The 18,210-nt window shown below is 44.0% G+C and overlaps 1 protein-coding gene across 3 annotated transcripts in view; it reads left to right on the plus strand.

The window, feature by feature from the left end:
- The window catches only part of PPP2R5C (protein phosphatase 2 regulatory subunit B'gamma), a 326,481-nt gene that overhangs the window by 247,924 nt on the left and 60,347 nt on the right, over nt 1-18,210 (plus strand). For all 3 annotated transcript variants that reach the window (XM_084630786.1, XM_084630787.1, XM_084630788.1), the window contains 4 exons: nt 4,726-4,836; nt 5,611-5,703; nt 5,797-5,927; nt 10,345-10,404. In XM_084630786.1, the coding sequence (XP_084486912.1) occupies nt 4,726-4,836; nt 5,611-5,703; nt 5,797-5,927; nt 10,345-10,404 (395 nt within the window). The remainder of the gene's footprint in view (nt 1-4,725; nt 4,837-5,610; nt 5,704-5,796; nt 5,928-10,344; nt 10,405-18,210) is intronic.

The raw sequence follows: 18,210 nt of genomic DNA on the forward strand, positions 1-18,210 counted from the left end.
CCATCCCCCTCAGCCCAGTTGGGCTCGACCCACAATAAGCAGGGGGCCAAACAGTTGTTTTGAGGGTGCGCCCGAGGGCGACCTACCAGACTATTCACTGGATCAATCTTTCCCAGTGTTGTTCAACCGCCTTTCCCCTTTCCTCCCGGCGTGGACCGCTGGGTCTTCAGCACAGTGGAACGGGGTTATACCCTCCAGTTCCTTTCTACCCCCCCTTCCCACCTGCCTTCCCCATCCCTCTTCAGGGACCCCTCTCAGAAGAGTCTCCTCGTGCATGAGGTAATGGGGTTATTACAGCTGGGTGCGGTGGAAGAAGTTCCTCTTGAGTACAGGAAAAAGTGGTTCCATTCCTGATACTTTTTAATCCGAAAGGCCAAAGGCGCTCTAGGACCCATCCTGGATCTGCAAGACCTCAACAGGTACCTACAGAAGCTAAAGTTCCGCATGGCCTCTCTGGCTTCTATTATCCCCTCCCTAGATTCGGAAGACTGGTATGCCGCCCTCGACTTGAAGGACACATACTTCCATATAGTGATCTTTCGAGGACACAGTCCTCCGGTTTATGGTGGGGCCCCACCACTACCAGTTTAGTTTTCGGCCTGGCGACGCCACCGAGGGTGTTTACTAAGTGCATGTCAGTGGTGGCGCCTTACCTCAGGTGCCGGCTTATCCAGATCTACCCATCGTCGACGACTGGCTCGTTAAGGGCTGCTCCAGGCCTCAAGTCCGAAGGGATGTCGCGGTGTTTCAAGCCACGTGCCGCTCTGTGGGCCTACTGGTGAATGACAAAATGTCGACATTAGTGCCAGTGCAGGGGATAGAGTTAATCAGATCATTCCTTGACTCTGCCTGCGCCAGAGCGTTCCTGCTGCTGGAAAGGTTCCATGCATCGACGAACCTCATTGCAGAAGTCTCCGCATTCCCTTTGACTACAGCCAGGGTCTGTCTGTCTGCCTGCTGGGTCACATGGCAGTGTGCACTTCTGTGGTCCTCTGTGCCAGGCTCCAGATGCGGCCCCTGCAACAATGACTGGTGACGATCTATTCCCAGTCCTGAGACCCCCTGGAAAAGATCGTTACCATTCCCCAGGCGATACTTACTGGACCGACTGCGGGACAGTCCTGAAAGGGGTTCCATTCGACCAACCTCCTCACTCCATTGAGTTGGTGTCGGATGCCTCTGATCTTGGCTGGGGGGCACATCTCGGCAACCTCCAGACACAGGGGAGGTGGTCTCTGGAGGAAGTGCAGTTACACATAAACGTCAAAGAGCTCCGAGCAGTCCAGCTGGCGTGCAGAGTCTTCTTGGCCCACCTGTTGGGCAAGGTGGTACGAGTCCTGACGGACAACACAGCCTCGATGTTCTACATCAACAGGCAAGGGGGATTACTCTTGTTGGCACTCTGAGACTTCTCCATCAGCCACAAAATGCATCTGGAAGCTTGTCACCTTCCTGGGCATCAGGAATAAGCTGGCAGACCAGCTCAGCAGAGACTTCTCTTCTCACCATGAGTGGTCGCTGCATACAGAGGTAGCCTGCATGATCTTCCAAAGGTGGGGCACTCCCCAGGTGGACCTGTTCGCTACCAGACAGAACAGGAAGTGCCACTGGTTTTGTTCTTGACAGGGTCTGAACAAAAAGACTCCCTCTCTGATGCTTTCCTCCTGTCATGGTCAGGGAGCCTGATGTACTCATTCCCTCCAATTCCACTCATCAGCAGGGCCCTGGAAAAGATCAAGAGAGACCAGGCATAGGTTTTTATGATTGCTCTGTCGTGGACTCACCAGCATTGGTTCGGCACGCTCATGAGCCTGTCAACGGCTCCTCCTTGGCCCCTGCCCAACCAACTGGACCTGCTGTCGCTGGACTACGGTCGGCTCTTACACCCCAACCTCGGGTCCCTCTGCCATTTGGTATGGATGCTGCGTGGCTGAACCCAGAAGAGTGGACTTGTTCAAAGAAGTCCAACAGGTCCTCCTGAAAAGTAGGAAGCCCTCAACTAGACTGACTTACCCTGGCCAAGTGCACAAGGTTTTCCCACTGGGTGTCTGAATGGGGCATCTCTCCATCGCGTTCCTCCATACAGGCTGTCCTGGACTATCTGTTCCATTTAAGGAACCAGAGTCTAGCACACTCTTCCATTAGAATGCATCTCGCGGCCATCTCCACTTTTCACCCACCGATCCAAGGACAGACTGTGTTCTCATGACTTGATGGTCAGATTCTTGAGAGGGCTGGAGAGACTCTTCCTGCAGGTACGGGCTCCTGTTCCACAGTGTGATCTTAACTTGGTCCTCCACCCTTTGAACTGCTGGGGTCCTGCTCCCTTTCCCATCCGTCAAGGAAGGTTGTATTCCTGGTGGCGGTGACATCAGCAAGACGGGTCTCAGAAATTAAGGCCTTGACCTCAGAAACGCCATACACGGTCTTCTACAAAGATAAGGTTCAGTTGCAGCCCTGCCTGGCCTTCCTGTCAAAGGTGGTCTCCATCTTCTATATGAACCAGGACATCTTCCTCCCAGTGTTTTGTCCCAAACTGCACAAGATCAGTGAAGAGAGGTGTCTTCATGCCCTGGATGTCTGGAGGGCTTTGGCTTTTTACTTAGAACATACCAAGCCTTTCCGTAAATTGACTTACCTCTTCATCGCTACAGCGGATAGGATGAAGCGTCATCTGGTGTCCTCACACAGGATTTCCAATTGGATTACCTCGTGCATAATGACCAGTTATGACCTGGCAGGGGTTCCACCACCACTGATTGTCAGAGCCCACTCGATGAGAGCTCAGGTGTTTTCAGCGGCCTTCTGTCACACAACCCTATCCAGGATATCTGTAGAGCCACAACATGGTCCTCTGTCCACACGTTTATGGCTCATTATGCCATCACACAGCAGGCCAGGGACAACGCTGGACTCGGCAGAGCTGTGTAGCAATCTATACGTCAGTGAACTCATTCCCACCTCCAGGGATACTGCTTTGGAGTCACCTAATATGGAAAGGACATGAGCAAGCACTCAAAGACAGTTAAAAAAGACAGCTACCTTTTCCGTAACTGGTGTTCTTTGAGATGTGTTGCTTATGTCCATTCCAGGACCTGCCCTCCTTCCCCACTGTTGGCATTTCCGGCAAGAAGGAACTGAGGGTGGCGGGAGCCGGCAGTGCCCCTTATACTGAGCACCTTAGGGGGCGCCAGAGCTGGTGCCCTACGGATACTGCTGAGGGAAAAACTTGCGGCACTGGTGCATGTGGCTAGAGCACACGCCTAATATGGAATGGGCATGAGCAACACATCTAGAAGAACACCAGTTACAGAAAAGGTAACTGTCTCTTTTGATAAAATCAAACAGATGCGGCCTTGCTGAAATCAAGGAAATGGAAACAGAAACAGAGCCAAGAAAGCCACACAGCCCATCTGCCTCGAGTAGGTTGGACCAGTCACAAACCAAAACCTTGGATGTTTTGAAACATGTATAGAATACTATCTGTAAAGCAAACCCATGCCATTCTTGGCTAACACAGATTAGCAGAGACCACTAGCTCCCCATAACAAGAGAAATAATCCATTTAATCGAGAAGGCAGTCTATGAGCCACCTGAAAAATTAGTTTGACAACTTTTGAAGAAACAGACTAGATGTCAGCAGTCTTGCCAATTTCCTTAATTTTTCCAACTTTTTCTGAGCAAGTTCAGTTGAGAATGTGGTGGCAGCCAAACTGAAACAGCATGTGACCTCTTTCTGATGTGTCCTTCACAGTCAGACTTTAAATCAGTCTGGACACAGCCTTTCTGGTGCTACTGGCTGTATCTTGACAGTTATAACTTCAAATGATTACCATGTAACATGTTGGGTCCACACTAAAACCTGGGCTGATCACATTTGAGATGGAGGAGTCCTTTTTCCTTTTCTTTCTTATGTGGAAGGAATGAACTGATTGTGCAGTTTCCACAAGTTAACGCATTAATTTTTGGTGAGTGTATGATGTCTCTCCATTGTAAATTGGCATTTACTCGCTACAGAAACTTAAGTAAACGCTGCTACTTTGTATTCCATTAATTGTACAATGAGTTTGAGTTAAAATTCTTACTAATCTAGCTGGGGGAACAGGTAAAATTTTAGGTTAGAATATGCAAGACCAATTCAGAATCTCATGTCTTTCTAATCTTTTGAAAATTGTTCAGGGCAAGAATATTTTTTTAGAATATTTGCCAGTGATTGATAGTAAACAGGAAGGTGACAGAATGTAACTAATTGTGAGAAATGGATATTTGAATTTATAGATATGTAAACGTTTTAATCATAGTATGGTAGTTTTCTGTCATAACAAGTGGGGACATTTTTCTTGGAACAGGGCATATATGATTGAACATTTATTTAGTCTCCATTGTTCTGGCTTCTAATTTTATAGTTCTTTGTAAACGCTTTCTCTGTAAAACGTTCTCTAACATCATTAGCTCTCAAATATATCAGTGGTAACAGAATTCTCTCTGCATGTTTAGACTTGAAATACGACTTGAAAATGTTCTGTGAGCTATAATCTACAGAGAAGTTTTAATTGAATAGCTAATCATTTTTGTTAAGCATTTGTTGTATTAAATACCAGTTTTTAAATGATAAATGTTTGTGATATTAGTTAAAATACTTGTTTTATAAAGAATCCTCATCTCAGTAAGCATCTTTAAATAATTCCATTGTTTTAGAGTTCTTAAAGATGCATGTGATTTTAGTTTGCAGTTAACATGTTTCGAACATTACCACCATCTTCTAATCCAACGGGGGCAGAATTTGATCCAGAGGAAGATGAACCAACTCTAGAAGCTGCCTGGCCTCACCTACAGGTAATTAGCAATCTCCTTGCTTTATTTGACTAAATAGTAACTAAATTATTGCAAAATAGTATTACACAATGTGTCTTCCTACTGTGTGTTAAACGCACTAGTGTAAATTCTCTTTTGCAGTCAAAAATACATTTAGTTAATTTTAAGAGCTGGACAGTCTTTGAAATTACATTGTGTAATTTGAAATTATTAGTTTTAATCTTTCAAAAGATGTTAATACGTAAACAACTGAAAAGAAAATTACATTGAAAATCAATCTTTGTGGTTTTAGAGGTCAAAAGTGTGTTGCTTGTTTCAGTACAAACATATGATTTTAAATTAAATAATAAAGATTAAAGTGAGCCTTAGTTGATTATTGTTACTATTCAAACTTTATTTTTTTTATTTATCTATGGCAAGGTTCTAGCTTTAGATGTTTGAAAAATGTGAGCGCAAAGTAAAAGATTTTTCAAAATATGTATTACTGAACACCATGAATGTTAGTATCTATTGGTATGAAGTAAAATTAATTCAGGAATGTAGTATTTGGGAATTCTTTGCAGTTTAAAGAATGTAGCACTGTAAGAAAATACAGCGCCTGATGACATACATTCCCTGCACCAAATTGTAGTATTACTCTCGCTGTAAAGTGATATAAAAATAATGTATAACACGATCTTAAACTAGGAAGTTTCTTTTTGAACAGTGTCAGAATTGAGTTGTAATTGTACTGCTTACAAAAATATAATATTGTATCAAAAAAACTAATGTTATTTCTTTGTGGATTTTTTTCAGCTTGTTTATGAATTTTTCTTAAGATTTTTAGAATCTCCAGATTTCCAACCTAATGTAGCTAAGAAATATATTGATCAGAAGTTTGTATTGCAGGTGAGGTAAAAATGAATATATCTTCAAGCTTTAAATCCAAATTGATTTAAAATGCATTAGATTTGAGTAAAATGTATCTTTCTTTTTCCACAGCTTTTAGAACTCTTTGACAGTGAAGATCCTCGGGAAAGAGATTTTCTTAAAACTACTCTTCACAGAATATATGGGAAATTCTTAGGCCTAAGAGCTTACATCAGGAAACAAATTAATAATATATTTTATAGGTATGTCACAGCTCTGTATTTTGGTACATATGATTAGATATAGTAATTTAGACTTTTTGGTCCCTTATTAGCAAAATCTTCATTATTTTATTCCATGTAAACATGTTTGTGTCTAATAATATTGGCATCTGTTTAATTAAGCAATTCTCAGTGGGATCCAAATCAGGGGAAGTATAGCATGGGATAAATTTTATAGCTGCAGTTTGGGTACATTTGAGATTCTGCATTTAGATCAGTTTTGTGTCAACTTGACTTTTTATACAGTGCTTTATCAGGGATGAGTTGCTTGAATGATAGCGCCATGTTACCGAGTGCAGTGCATATTATGATTGTTTGTTGTTCGTAATATCATAGAGCAGAGATACATTTGTTTCAGTTTTTCATAATACATATATATCCTGGGGACAGATGTGGCAACACAAGTGAAGAAAATACATGTGCAGGAACTCACTTCAAAGGGCAAGTTCCATTTCTGAGGGAAGCAAGTACAGTTTGAGGTTGCATAAGCAAAAGATGTCAAATTAGGGGTAGTCCTGATAATCGGTGTCAAAGCACCACAATGGTACTGTTGCTGAAAGTGTATTTGCTCTTGCAAGAAATAATAATAGTAATGTCTTTGCTTCCACCACTTTGGTTGTGAATCAGGGTTATTAATTTTTTTTTGCATATAGAATCATATATCCAGTATTCGTAACTGGATAGTTTTAAGTTCTCAGACTTCCTGATTGGCGCAAACTCAGCTCCAACTGGAAGGTTGTTGAACTGAGGCTGAGCTATTTTGAAATGTTCTGCCCCAGTGTATGTTGCAGGAACGCAATTACTCTTTAATTGATATTATGCCTATTTGTATTATTGCACTGTTACCTGAGTTTCCTTCCTATCTTGACTTTAGATAAATCAATGTTTATAAATTCACAAGTTTAAGGGAATGGTGAGGAGTAACCTAAAAAATACTACTAAAAATTGAGTCCATTATAGTGAACTGTTTGTATGCTAGATTTCAGCTAAATAAACATTAGACCTTGTCAGCTAAATATTATATCAGTATTATTTTCAATAATGTTTCTGTTTCTCTAGAATCCAGAGAGTATTTTTAGGAAACGGAACACATTACTTATTTGGATTTTTGCCTCCAGCATATTTGGCTTAGAATAAAAATAATGACTCCCTAAACACTTTATCAAAATGTTTATATTATCTGTGGCAGCAACCACTAGAGTAAATAGATAGTGATCCCCGCTAATAGTTATTGTTACTTTGCCCAAACTTTGCACGCATGCACACGTACGCACCCCAGTTCAATAAACACAGATGTAAATTCAGAAGGTCAGAGTAAGGCATTTAGGGTATGTCTACATTGCAATTAAAAACCTGCAACTGCCCTGTGCCAGCTGCCTCGGGTGAAGGGGCTGTTCATTTGTGGTGTAGATATTCGGGCTTGGGCTGCAACCCAAGCTGTAGGACCCTCCCACCTTTCAGGGTCTTAGAGCCTGGGCTCCAGCCCAAGCCCAAACATCTACATCTCAATTAAACAACCTCTTAGTCCAAGCCCTGCGAGCCTGAGTGAGCTGGACAAGCTAGCCATGTTTTTTAATTAGTGTAGACACACTCTTAAAATCAGTGGGGTTGCAGTTCTGAGTGCAGCAATAGCAACCCACTGCAAAAACAGAGCTAGTTTCTGCCTCCCTTGCTCTTGTTGAGTAGAAACTTACTACCATGAAACCCTGTTGAAATAGATACTTGCAGAGCTCTGCTTGTGGATAAGGGTAACAAAATCTGGCTTGTTAGTAAGTTGCTCCATACAAAATTGCTACTGCAGTAATGTACCATGTAGAACATTCTGAAAAAGCAAAGTTGGAAAAGGCTTTAGAAATTTGGAAGGAATTTTAAGGAGGGAAGGGAAAAACTAAACTTATATACCTTGAAATTTTTCACGGGAAACACAGTTCATGACTGTTTCCAAATTTATAGTTGACCTATATCAGCACCTCAGTGTGACATGATATTAAAGTGTTAAGTGGATTTCCAAGCATGTAGCGGCAAACAACTGGCATATATGGGCTTCATGTTAGACAGGATATGATTGAGATATACTCAAATATGGACTCATCCCTAGTAATTTGCAAGTAATCAGTTTGCTGCACAATAGGGTCTCGGTACGGGTTCCACAGACTTCAGCTTTTGAAGCCATGCCCTTTGTTTGATGCATCTCGTTTTTCTGTAGATCCAGTATGCTGTAAAGCAGTGTTACTTGTATATAGCACATTTTCTTGTCTCTGTCCCTTGTACACTTTTCCTCCTAAAAGCGAACATGTGGCCCCTTGGAGAGAATGGTGCCAACTGCACAACAGCTTTTTGCCAGTTCAGGTGTAGAGGGATCTTATCTCTAGAAAATGCTTTTAGAAAAAGGAACTGAGGAACTGCCTAAAAATAGTGAATAAGCCCCATCTGCTCTGTCTTCATGCAGTGGTTCTTGGTCCTGAATACACTGAACCCCACTCTTTCTTAGATGAAGTACTGTTATGTTTTGTTTCAGGGAAAATGATTTCAAGAAAAGACAGAAAGGGAGTGCATATTTGCTTACAATTTATTTAATCAATAGAGGGTTTTGATTAAGTTAATGCTGGAATGCACAATTTCATGAAACAATATATCTGAAATGTATCCGATTGGAGGTTTATTCTGCCATTTTTTTCTGCATTGGCAGTGTTTTTATGTAATGGAAGCCAAGATTTCAAATCTAGTCATTTCTAGTACATCTTTTGAATGGGTGACAAATATTCTACCCATTCACCTTTTAGTAGTTTGTATAAACAATGGATGGACACTTTTTTCACTTTTCTGCTTCTGTTCTGAAATTTACATGAGGAATGCTGCAGTGAAATCTAGATTATAGTATAGAGAGCACCCTTCTCAAAGTATAAAGAAGAAGCCTTTATCTACCAACTGAATTCTCAAGGACATAGAAACTAAAGTCTTTATGCATCTCAACAAATCTGGATAGAAATTTTGTATAGTACTTCTGGGCATAAAATTCTAAGGAGAAAAATAAGTTTACAAACAAGTTCCTTCAACTGCTTAAGCCTTGAACTTAACTGAAAAAATAGTTACATGTACTTTTTTAATGTAATGTACGCCTCTCTAAAACATTTACTTTGCTCATATTTGGTGTGATTCTGCAGGTTCTCAGTGTAACTCCCAGGCCAGGTTTAAGCAGAGTTTCTTTTCTTGCTTCCTCGAATCATAAGTAAAAATTATGTGGCTGTCTGGAATTGGGATATGGATTTTAAAGTTTTTCCTTGTGTATTTATTACTTTAAATATTTTCTTTATTTTGGTGTTTAACAATTAAATGAAATTAATGTTATCAAATAAAAAGGATTTTCCTACCAATTTCAGTTTTTGCTGAAAATTTTCTTATCTGAACTGAGTTACTTTTTCTGGGGAAAATAATACTCAAAGCAAACTGTTTTGAATCCATTCTATAAAAACATTTTAAAATGGGAAACTGTTTTCTGTTCTAAATTTTGTTGATGAAATTTTGTAACAAGTGTTTTCAAAACCTATCTGAAGTATAAATTGGACAAACGTGGAACTTTAGAGTTTTGGAAAACTTCCAAAAAACCCAACAAATTGTGCCTTTCCACCAAAAGAGAAAACATAATGTGGAGGCTTGACTTGTCCTGTTTATTACTGATCATCTTGGAAACAAATGTATAGTGCAAAACAAATCTTTTAGATCAATATCTGGGAATTATTGGAACACCTCACACACGTTTGCCTTACAAATGGGAGAATAAATTATAGCATTATGCTACACACTCAGTATTGTCTTAATTTTAAAATATAATTTGACTGCATTCAGTTTTTGATCATTACCCCTGCATAAAATGTGACAACTGGAAAAGCACAAGGATGTTTGCTCGTTTTTTCTCTTCAGTGTAGGTGGTTAGAGAACAGTAACTTACTGTGCCAGTTCAGTACAGATGGATATGCCATTGACAGCATTACTGTGCCAGGTATGCAGTTCTGCTACAGAACGGATGTTGCAAGGAAGCAAAACCAACATGAATATCTTGTAGTCCTAGGACCGTGTAAATTTTTAAAATAAAAGCATTCAACGTGGCTAATTATTGCTATTAATAGATCATTTTGTAAGCACAGCAAAAGAAGCAACTCTAAAGATTTAATTATCCAAAACAATCAAATCTATTCCTGACTTGTACATACTATATTCTAAAAAATGGATTTTTCAGCCTGCTGAATATAAATGGTAGTACACTGTCTGAAGTACTAATTTTCCACTTCACATTTTTCTGATGCTACATGAAACATCAGATAGATACGAAGTCATGTCTTGGAGATAGGTCTATATATAGTCAATACTGACTGACTAAAACTGTATTTCATTTGTTTAGGTTTATTTATGAAACAGAACATCATAATGGCATAGCAGAATTACTGGAAATATTGGGAAGGTGAGTTACCTGTTGTATACCATAAAAATCAAACCATTAAGAATTTAAAAATTGAATAGGGGCTAGAGGGATACATTTCTTCAAAATGTATAACTTTTTATATAGTTTGGCAGAGTTATAACTAAGAAGGGAATATGATAACCATCTACTAATATTTAAAGGGTATAAACGCCAGTGAGGGAGAGTAATTGTTTAGGTCTAAAGTGTATGTGGACAAGTTTATCTATGATAGATTAAATTACAGAATATCAAAAAGAAGTCCTAAACACAAGATCTGCTTGTTTACAAAGGAAAATCTCAGTGCTAGAATGATTTACTGAAGAAAATACTGTAGAGAACTACCTTGCACCTCCAAGGCAATAGACTGCATGACCTAATAGGCCCAATCAATGTCCAATAGCTGTGATTCTCTGCATAAGATTGCTTCTTATTTCACATTGCACAATATGTTGCCAGGATGACAGGTTTAAAATAAATAAATGAAGAAACTGCAAAGTTTAATAATAATTTTTAAAAAAAAGCAGCTCTGTTTTTCTAATAGTTATATAAGACATTTAGGTTGACTATGTTTGGACTGAAAAGTTAGTATCATGTATAATGATTATTAGTTAATATTTATACAGCATTTATTACCACAGTTTATGCATTACACTCATCACTGAATAGTGGGAAGACTTTAGTTCCCATATCAATGCTTCCCTCTCCCCCTCAATCAATGAGGAATGGCAGGGAATATAACAAAATTCAGAAGGGGTGAGGAAGATTTAAGAGCAAATAGTGGCAAGATGGGGGCCAGCCCCTCCTCCTCTTTAGGTCCTCAACCTTTCCATTAGCTGGGGCAGGGGAGGTAATGCTAGTGGAATAGTTCTTGCATGTCCTCTGTTCCTCTGCCCATTAAACTCTCCCAAGCTTTTCAAAAACTTCTTGCTTCTGTTAGCTGCCCTGGCCTCCTTCCCTTTAGTTGCAGCATAGAAGTTATGGTTTTATGATGCTGCGAGTCTGACCAGTTGCCTCTTTTTGAGATGAGGAAATAATTTTTCTGGCAACAGATCTGGTGGGCTCGCATCATGGAAGCACATTTGGGCTGAAAGAAATAGGATATGAAAGTTTAATATTAGGAAAGAGGAAGACTGTTCAGCTCATTGCAACTTGTGGCCAGTGTCCAGAGCAGATAAAAGCTAGAAGGTCCAGCTCCCAGAGGTAAACAAGATCCTGGATTTTGTTAGTGGACCTTGTGCCTATATGAACTGAAATATCTATCCCCTTGGTAGCGTCTGCCTCTCCCCATGTATAGAAAGGGAGCAAGGATTCAGAATTGAGCTCAGTCCCAGGGGTAGGCTGAGAAGATATACTCTGAGTTATTGGCTATGTGGCGGGAGCCCTGTAGCCCCACACTGGAACCAGTTAAATACTTGGTATGGGAGGGCAGAGTGTGGGCACATAGCACCCCTATCCAGTGTTAAATTAACAAAGTTGCGACCTGACTGTTAAATCTATCCCATGTCTGTTGTGCATACAGTTGTGTGTCCTGATCAACAATAGAATGATGTCACAGGGTGGGACTCAACCCTGCGGCGCCTCCCGTTGTTCGTCCAGGGAATTAGCTTACCAGCCTCCGGAGTGCCCCCTGCTGGCCGATGTCCCGCCTCTCGCTGGTCCCCATGTCCCTTCCAGACCCCAGTGCCCCTTTATCTGGGGGTTCTGCCCCAGCAGTATCTCCCCCAGTCTCTGGGTCTCCCCTCCCTGGGGAACCCCCAAGCACCCTAATCCCACCTTGCCTCAGCCTATGGGCTACTGCCAGTCACCATCTAGCCCCCTTTCACTGGGGCCAACTGCAGTCTGTATAAGCCAGCCATCATAGGCATGGGGAGGTAGGACCTACTGCCTCTACCTAGCCCCGGTCTGCCCCTTTACAGCCCCAGAACCTGTTTAGGCCCCGCACAAAGCCCTGCAGCCTGGGGGGTTTCCCGGCATGAGCTCCCCAGCTCCTCCTACCTTTCCCCAGTGCTACCCCACCTCAGGTTCCTGTTTAGCTCCCAGGCAGCCAGGTCCTTTCCTCTCTGCTGTCAGAGAGAGACTGCCTGCTCCTGGCCCACTGCCCTCTTATAGGGGCCAGCTGGGCCCTGATTGAGCTGGCCACAGCTGCTGCTGATCCCTTCATCAATGATCCGTTCATCAGCCTGGGCTTTTCTCCCAGCCCTTAGGCCTCTTCCAGGGCTGACTTTTACCCTGTCAGCGCTGGAGCGGGTGACCACCCTGCTACAAATGGTTTTTCGAGTGATCATATGTTAAACATAGATTATCAGATCATTGGATACTCATTTTATGTTAATCTCAGCTCACAGTAAATGCTTTTGAAATTACAATTTGTACAAATTTAAGGAAAACAGAGCCTTTATAATCAAAACTGATGTGCATTTTTTCAATTCTGTGAGTACCGAGCAAACTCTTGTTTTAAACAGATTCACACATTTTATACTATATGCATGGGTAGATATACTACAGAGACTTTTCAGATACTTAAATGTTAGAATAAAATAAACTGATTAGTGAAGTTTGATAATTTACATTGTGTGCATCTATGTTTGCTGGAAAAACATTGAAATTATAGCTGAAATAGCTTGGACCTATGCATAGATTTGTCTTGAATAGTTATTTATATATCTTATTTATTGAAATGTTCAACAAGTAAAAGGATTCCAAAGTTAACAGTAAAAAGAAAAGGAGTACTTGTGGCACCTTAGAAACTAACAAATTTATTTGAGCATAAGCTTTCGTGAGCCACAGCTCAACATATTCCAGAAGTTATTTACAGTCAAGTAATGTTGACCAACAAGTTACAAAAGAGAAAGCAGTAATTGGGCTTTCTTGAAAAAGCCCTAAGAAATGCACATTCATCTGAAATTAGTTTGTCATTAACCTGTTTCCACTGTATTAGCAGAAAACACAAACCGATGATTTCACATCTCTAAGAGAGTTCTCAAAATGAAGCTCCAAAAGATACGTTTTTTAGACATGGCTCCCACAAAACTAATTGCACAATTGGAATGCAACATAAAAGTATATAAAATTAAAAGCATGAATATTTATTACTGCCTTACTGTTGAAAAGCTGCCCCAATGTTGAAACTTCTCTGCCACGTTATTACTCTGTCATCCTGCTTGCTACCACTAGAAGGTGTGGAACAGTTATTAGAACTATTAAGGTCTAAAGTTAAATACAAGTACTAGATAAATATTTCACATTCTCCTCAGCTGGATGAAAACTAGACTGTTTTTTTTTTAATCTAAATACCCAGTACTTAAATTCAGATTTTTGAATTGTGAATTCTCCCCTATATGGCAGGTGATCCACTTTCCTCCCCACTCTAAGCAAGATTTTTGTGGAGGAGGCTACTGACATACAGCTCCCTCTAGGTAATAGGTTTTTCTTCTTTTGTGCCTGCTCATGTTGATTCCATTCTTGGTGTGTGCACGCCCACGTGCACAGTCTGAGATTTTTTTTTGCCTTAGCAGTATCTGTAGGGTTGGCAGTGGCACCCTCTGGAGTGCCACGTTCATGCGTTGGTAAATTAGGCACCACCGGCCATACACCCTCTCAGTTCCTTCTTACCATCTGTGACAGCTGGTCGGAGCACCTTCCCCTTGCCTCTCAAGTGGATAGTGGTTCTTTCTAGCATTTATTGCTTGTTAGTTCTGTATATAGTTTGTTTACAAAAAGAAAAGGAGGACTTGTGGCACCTTAGAGACTAACCAATTTATTAGAGCATAAGCTTTCGTGAGCTACAGCTCACTTCCTCAGAGGAAGTGAGCTGTAGCTCACGAAAGCTTATGCTCTAATAAATTGGTTAGTCTCTAAGGTGCCACAAGTCCTCCTTTTCTTTTTGCGAATACAGACTAACACGGCTGCTACTCTGAAACCTGTCAGTTTGTTTACAGTAGTTAGTGGTGTTAAGTAGTGTAGTTAGTAAGTAAGAGTCCCAGCAGGGATGGTCCATAGGTTCTAAGCCTTGTTCTTTCTGTAATAGGCCTGTGCCCATTAGCAACCCCCATAGCAGCTGCCTAAAGTGCTTGGGAGAGTCACATGTGAAGGACAAGTCGCATTTGTAAGAACTTCCATCCTAGAATTCAAAAGGAACGCAACATTCATCTAAGGGCCCTCCTCATGGAGGCTACGCTTTGCCCAGCGTCGGAGCCTTTCCACTCCGACTCTTCACCTAGCACCTCGGCATTGGTGTGGAGTGCACCTCCAGCACCAAGTTCTGCCCAGCACCACTCTCCTTCGCTGGTGCCAAAGAGCACCTGAAGAAATGAGACTCTCCGGCACCGTGCAAGAAGGGTCAAGGGCAGTGTTCCCTCTAATTTTTTACGTCCATGTGCAGAATGAATTTTATTATGTGCGCCAATATGGAGGTGATGTGTGGTGGGGGTGGGGCCAAGGGGTTCAGAGCGTGCCAGGGGGCTCGGTGCTCGAGCAGAGGGTTGGGATATGTTGGGAGGGGGGTGAGGGCTCTGGCTTGGGGTGCTGGCTCTGGGGTGGGAGAGGGGATTTGGCTACAGGAGGGGACTCAGGACTAGGGCAGAGGGTTCTGGCTGGGGGTGCAAGCTCTGGGATGGGGCCAGGATGAGGGGATTGGGAGGTGTGTGTGAGGGGGCTCTGGGCTGGGGTAGAGGGTTGGGGTGGGAGGGTGAGGGCTCTGGCTGGGGGTGTGGGCTCCGGGATGCAGGCTGCCCCGGAGCTGTGGCAGAGAGGGAGGACTCCCCCCAGCCCTCTCTCACTGCAGCAACGCCGGCGGGGGTAGAGGTGTCCCTCTCCAGCAGCAGTAGCTCCGGCTGGCTGTGCTGGGGGGAGAGGAGCCTCTCCCTGGCTGCAGCAGCTCCAGCTGGCTGTGCTGGGGGGAGAGGAGCCTCTCCCTGGCTGTGGCAGCTTCAGCTGGGCTGGGCCTTTGATAGCCTGCTGTGCGGCTGCGCAGCTTAGCGGGAACTTAAGTCCAGGGGAGTTGGGCAAAGGACCCAGTTCAGCCCGTCCGCCCACTCCGGATCCTCAAGATGGTTCATCCCCTGCTGGCTCATTCAACCCCATTAGGGATCCGCCTTTGACTCCTGGGAGCAGTAGGGGCCCCAGGCACTTGGCAGGGCTATTAACGTCTGAGAGCCTCATGGCGGCCAGGGACCAGAGAATCCTCCCGGTGCTGTGCACAACCTTAGATACAGCTAAGTTTCCCCAAGCCAGTAAGCCAGCCATGAGACCTCCTCAGAGGGCAGCCAAACGCCGTCGGTCCCTGGAGCAAAGACAGCGTTCCCTGTCTTCACGGCTGAGATTCCCGACTCTGTAACCTAGATCTCCTGTCAGACAGCCCAAGTCATCAGCACCGCACTCGTGGTCACCATCAACATGGTGCGAATTGCCCACAGTGAGGCGTCAGTCTCTGTACAACCAACACCAATCGTCGTCTTGCCAGTCAACTCCCTGGTGCAGATCTCTGTTGGTGTGTTGTTCCCCCCAGGCACGAGACTGGTTCAGCATTGGTGACCAATATCCCCACTTGGGTCTTTGGATAGTCGCCAATCCCTCTATTCAAGGCATCACTCTCCCGCAGCTACGGTCAGCCTCTACAGCCCCACCATGGTCACCAGAAGGGGACTCGTCTGGAGCTGAGCGGAACTTCAGCCCCTCACCGTGACAGCAGCAGCGGCCCTTGTGGGTGCCTGAGGCTGCCTCAACTACCATGTTGCCAACCTAGGAGCCAGTGGCCTGCACAGTGGCCATATTGGAATGTATGGGGCATCCCGATGCCCTTCTTGCACTTCTCCTCCCTTGCTGCCTTGGAGAAGCAACCCCTGGCACTGATGGCACTGGGCTCGGTGCGTGGAGTGGAATATGATACTGGGGGTTGAAGAGCAGGTATCCACTCCAAAGGAACCTTCCCCTACAGGGGACAATGTTCCAGGCCCTTCCCCGGTAGTCCAATCCTCGTCCTCATTGCCAGCTGAGGTGGTAGCAGGGCCCTTGCATGCCAGTCCACTGGATGACTTTAAGGAGTACAAAGTCCTGCTCAGGAGGGTGGCTTCAAACTAAGGCTTGGAGATGGAAGAAATGGCAGAGCAGTCTGACACTTTATTCAACCTGCTAACGACGTCAGCCCCTGCGTGGGTCGTATTGCCAGTGTATGACGGGATTTTAAACATAGCCAAGGCCCTCTGGCAATCCCTGTGTTCTATCCCACCCACCTCCAAGCAGGCTGAAAATAAATACTTCATCTCTGCTAAAAGGTTTGAATACTTATACCCACCCGCCTCCAGGGTCACTGGTCATCTCGGCAGCCAATGAAAGGGACAGGGAAGGGCAAGCCAGTTCCACACCCACAAATAAAGACACCAAGAGGCCAGACCTTTTTGGAAGGAACATTTATTCAATGGCCACACTTCAGTTTAGGGTGTCAAACCACCAGGCTTTATTGGGGAAATACAGTTTTAATCTGTGGGACTCCCTCAAAAAGTTTGACTCCCTGCCCCAGGACTTGGGCCAGGAGTTTACCACCATTTTGGAGGAAGGTACCTCCAGATGGCCTGGGATGCGGCCAATTCAGCGGCAAGGGTCATTGCCGCGGCCATGGTAATGTGGCACAGTTCCTGGCTTCAGTCTGTGGGTCTGTCCCAGGAGATGCAGTCCTCCATCCGGACCTTCCGTTGATGGAAGGGGGCGCTTCTTAGAGCAGACGGATGCAAGGCTGCATGGACTCAAGGACATTAGAGACGCTTTCCGCTCACTAAGCCTGCCACACCGCAGATGGTGAGAAAACCGTTCAGACTGCCTCCGCCTCCTAGGCCTTGGCCTCCTCAGCAGGGCTCCTCTAGGAGAACAGACAAAGACTCAGGGTTCAGCCATCATTGCCCCTCCACCTCCCGTTTGCCTGTCCAGCAAAATACCCAGAGGGCCAGAAGCGCTCATTTTGAGGATGTGCTTGAGGACCGCGCCTGAGTCAATTCTCAGGATCCACCCTACTCCTTCCTGAACCGCCTTCCGGTTGGCTTGGTCATGAGTAACCTCAAACCGTTGGATGCTCGGTATATCATCTCTGGGCTACACCCTCCAATTCTCGGCTGCCCCTCCCTCCCACTCCCCTTAGGTCCCTGAAGAGGGATGGGTTTCTCATGAGCAACTCCTTGCTCAGGAAGTAGAAAATCTCCTACAGCTAGGAGTGGTGGAGGAGGTCCCTCAGGACATGAGCGGGAAAGGGGGGTTCTCCCACTATTTCTTAATCCTCAAAGTGAAAGGGGGCTTAAGACCCATTCTAGACTTGTGACTCCTCAAAAAATATCTCACAAAGGTGAAGTTTTGCATGGTCTTCCTGGCCTCCATCATCCCTTCCCTGGATCCTGGAGACTGTTACGCCGCCCTCGACTTGATGGACGCATAGTTTCATATCTCCATTTTTCAAGGACACAGATGGTTCCTCTGTTTTGTGGTGGGCCAGCGTCATTTCCAATTCATGATGCCTCCCTTCGGACTCAGCAGCCCCGCCAGTTTTTACAAAATGCATGGTGCCAGTGGCTGCTTACCTGAGGCATCGAGGGGTCCAGGTTTATCCGTACCTTGATGACTGGCTCATCAAGGGCAGATCTCGGGGTCAGGTTCAAAGGAGCCTCGATCTGGTATGTTCCACCTGCAACAATCTGGGCCAGTTAATAAAAGGAAATCAACCTTAATACTGGTGCAACAGACAGCTTTCATAGCGCGGTCCTCAACTCCACAAGAGCCAGAGCCTTCCTTCTGGATGCCTGTTTCTGAGCCATGTCAAACCTG

This window comes from Lepidochelys olivacea (genome assembly GCF_965140295.1).
Source record: "Lepidochelys olivacea isolate rLepOli2 genome assembly, chromosome: 6".
NCBI lineage: Eukaryota > Metazoa > Chordata > Testudines > Cheloniidae > Lepidochelys > Lepidochelys olivacea.